Source organism: Micropterus dolomieu, linkage group LG19 (assembly GCF_021292245.1).
Source record: "Micropterus dolomieu isolate WLL.071019.BEF.003 ecotype Adirondacks linkage group LG19, ASM2129224v1, whole genome shotgun sequence".
Lineage (NCBI taxonomy): Eukaryota > Metazoa > Chordata > Actinopteri > Centrarchiformes > Centrarchidae > Micropterus > Micropterus dolomieu.
In genome coordinates this window covers 26,809,981-26,813,601 of record NC_060168.1, presented here as the reverse complement: position 1 = coordinate 26,813,601, position 3,621 = coordinate 26,809,981, and the positions used below count along the sequence as shown (strand labels likewise).

Sequence of the window (3,621 nt, the reverse complement as noted above, 5' to 3'; positions counted from 1 at the left end):
TTTTTTGATTTTTGGAAAATGGCTGCAATGAAACAAAGAGTGAAAAATTTAAAGGGGTCTGAATACTTTCCGTACCCACTGTATATGTGTGTGTATGTATATATATATATGTATATACACGCGCACACACACACACACACACACACACACACACACACACATATATATATATATAATCTTCATAAACATGCATTGCTTTTAACATGCAAAGTAATTACAATGTTACACTTTGCATTGAGGCTTAAATAAAATTAATGCTAACTTAACAGACTCCCACTTGGCAAGTGCAAAAACTCAAATAGCTATTTACAAATGCTCTTTTACAGATCTGTGCATCTTCTGCTTGGTCGTTATGCAATCAATCTTTGTGGATTTGTTTACACCTGTATTAGCCTCACAAGTACCATTATCAATAAATTAAGTATTTCAATACAAGATGATATACATCCATTTTAGGTAAAGAAAGAAAACAAGTTATAATTATTGTTTCATTCACAAATAATGATAGTTGGCTATTTTTATGTAAAGATAAATATAATAATAATATTATTATTAATAATAATAATACATAGTTTTCTTCTCAGCAATCATGGGTAAGATTCACAATTCTCAACATTCACTTTGGAATTAAACTTTTTGAATATAATCAGATCAAGAAAGAACTCATGGGAGTGAAGTGGGGGATTGATAATACAAGATAAGACGTGAAGATAATCACAAGTATATGGACCAGTAAATCACATTAAAGAAGAGGAAGGAGAAAGGGAAGAGGGCTCGCGAGTACAGGTCAACTCTTTTGGCAGCAGAGGGGATGACTGGTTTCGGAGGAGGAGGTTTCTTGTTGTTCTTGGCCTGGGATTTTCCATGACCAGAGCTGGTATCGATGGGCTTCCCGTAGCAGTCAAAGTTCGACAGCTCAAAGTCCCGTGGGAGCGAGCCCACAATGCTGAAGTCGTTGGTCCGCAGGTCTGATTTAGAGGTACACACCTTCTTACAGCGAGTTTCTGCCACCTGGGCGCAAGAGAGTAACATGGGCGAAAAAAGAATTGATTATTAAATTCAGCACCATTTAGCATTTATTATCAACTAATAGTCTGAAAGTGCTGCATGGCCCCGGAGTCAGTGTAACCAAACCAAAGTGGTTTAAAACTGAATGAGTACACTGGGATTACTGTGCATAGATCCATTCACTCTTACTAGTGCAAAGACTATTCCATCCTGGAGAATAAATATTTTTTATAATATTGTCATAAAATAATATTATTTTCAAGAAAAATGTTGAGTGAATACAGTGGTCCTTAACTTTACTGTAACTGTTACTCTCTCTATTGTGTTATATTCAATACTTTTTAGGTCTATCAAAAGAATGAAATATATTAAGCAAAATTAGTCAGTTGCTGATCCCCACACCCACATTCCCACCTGTCCTTCTTTCCCTCATTATTGAAGTGTACATAGTAGCCTCTGTCTTTGCTAGACTGTCTATTGCGCTCAGTAGCCTTCACGTTCTAACACTTGTCTTATTTACCTGCGTTCCTGATTATGCCACCTGCCTGCTCCTTATTTGGTTTTGTTTACCTTCTCTGATGTTACCGACCTTTGCTCCATAACCTGACCAATTAAACATCCTTTTAATTTCACCTGATCTGTGTCTGAGATGTGTCTGAAAGCTCCGTACTTGTACAGCGCCTTTCTAGTCTTTTCGACCACTCAAAGCGCTTTTACACTACATCTGCATTCACCAGTCACACACATTCATACACTGAGCCTAAGTGCTCAAACGGAAACTAACATTCACACTCATTCATACGCTGGCGGAATAGCCGCCAGGGGCAAATCGGGGTTCAGTATCTTGCCCAACACGACACGCAACCAGGGGGAGCCAGGGATCGAACCGCCGACCTTCCGATTAACAGCCAACCCGCTCTACCTCCTGAGCCACAGCCGCCCCAGATCTGTTTTTGAGTCTGCACATCTGGGTCCTGAATTGTTACAGTTAATTGTAATGCCACCAACAATTAATTAAACGTTTCATCGGGTCATTTTTCTGTCTGGCTGCAAACATTACATTACACAAAAAATCTTTAAATTGGCTAAAGCTCTTTTCACTGGTAAAACAACACCACCACCTCAATTAAAATGTACTGTGAAGAAACACCCCAAAACAACCTTGTAAACGACATGCACAGTTAGTTTTTATAAAAAAAGCTTGGTAATATTTTTATTAGACTCATGCGGCAAAAACTTGCTATAGGCTTCTCATCTATTACACTATTAAACATGATCCAGTTTGTGCTTGGTCAACATCCATGCCCTCTTTTACAGATTCCTTGCTTGTGGACCAAACTGCACAAATCATCATGTAGAAACATTCCAGATTCCAGACGCTACAATCATACATTAGCAAAAGACAACTGAATTCTCTACTTTCTCTGACTGCTGTATAACACATAAAAAATGTGTGTATACAGTAGTAATGATGTCTCTTAGACGTCACACCCACGCTGCAGGTAGGTTTCATCTTAACTGTGATGAATATTTAAATGAGGCTATTTGGGATTTTTGGACTAGATCAATTAACAGACTACATTTTGAAAACCCCGTAAAGGAGCTGTTTGAAACTCAGACAAAAAATTAAATTTGCTTTGTGCTCTACAATCTTGCCTTATATGGTTCCTCTCTCATTTGGGGGGCTTGTTACCCCTCCACTGCCTCTGTATACTATCACAATGGACAACTGGAGCTAGTGCAAAACAATCTGCAGAAGGATGTAGTTTAATGTCATCCAAAAAATCCCTTTCATGAACTTCCCTGAAGGCCTGCAGGGTAAAAAGGATCTAATCAGACTATGGCTGCTTACTCACTGAAGTCATTAAGCTCATTAAAGCTTCATTATTTTGATTTGGTCCCATTAAACCTCAATGGAATAATGTAATCCTATCAACCAAATGTGGTCCAGACTAACATAGACTTAGAGCTAAATTAATTTCAATTAGGCACACAATTGGAAGACCCATACAACATACTGAATACCTGATGTGCATGTGTGTCAGGCTTGAGTCATGACTGAGCTGTGTGTGCGAGTATGTTACAGACAATGCCAAAATTGAATGATTGGATTTCCGTGTTTTGCATTTAGATTAGATCTCTATGCCTAACTGTTACTGAGGAGGTTGGATCTGGAATTTACATTTTGTCATTGTACTGTCTTACTGTAGGTGGGAGGTTACTTAACCCAGACAAACAAACACACGCTGCACACTTACACAAAGCAACACAAAAGCACCATCACTGAAATGTTTTGGTGATTAACTACAGCTTCAGCTACAGCATATGTACTGCATATCCATAGCCCTATTTTTATAGCCTATATTACCTCTCAACTATACTGCTGTATATGTTTTGTCCTGTGCAATTTTATTTATTTCTATACTATGCCGCTATGTTCTGCTGCGACCTGTTCAATGTTGCATATCAATCACATCTGTACATACAAGGTGTATATAGTGTACATTTAAAGAGGTGGTATTATGCTTTTTGGCTTTTCCCCTCTCCTTTATTGAGTTATATATCTTTTTTTGCATGTAACAGGTTTGCAAAGTGAAAAAGCCCAAAGTCCAG

General features: G+C 38.1%; 1 protein-coding gene across 1 annotated transcript in view; it reads right to left on the bottom strand.

The window, feature by feature from the left end:
- Nucleotides 1-513: 513 nt before the first annotated feature.
- glrbb (glycine receptor, beta b) overlaps nt 514-3,621 on the bottom strand; it is a 30,938-nt gene continuing 27,830 nt past the window's right edge. The window contains exon 9 of the mRNA XM_046030857.1: nt 514-1,011. Coding sequence (XP_045886813.1) covers nt 715-1,011 — 297 coding nt within the window. The 3' untranslated portion in view covers nt 514-714. The remainder of the gene's footprint in view (nt 1,012-3,621) is intronic.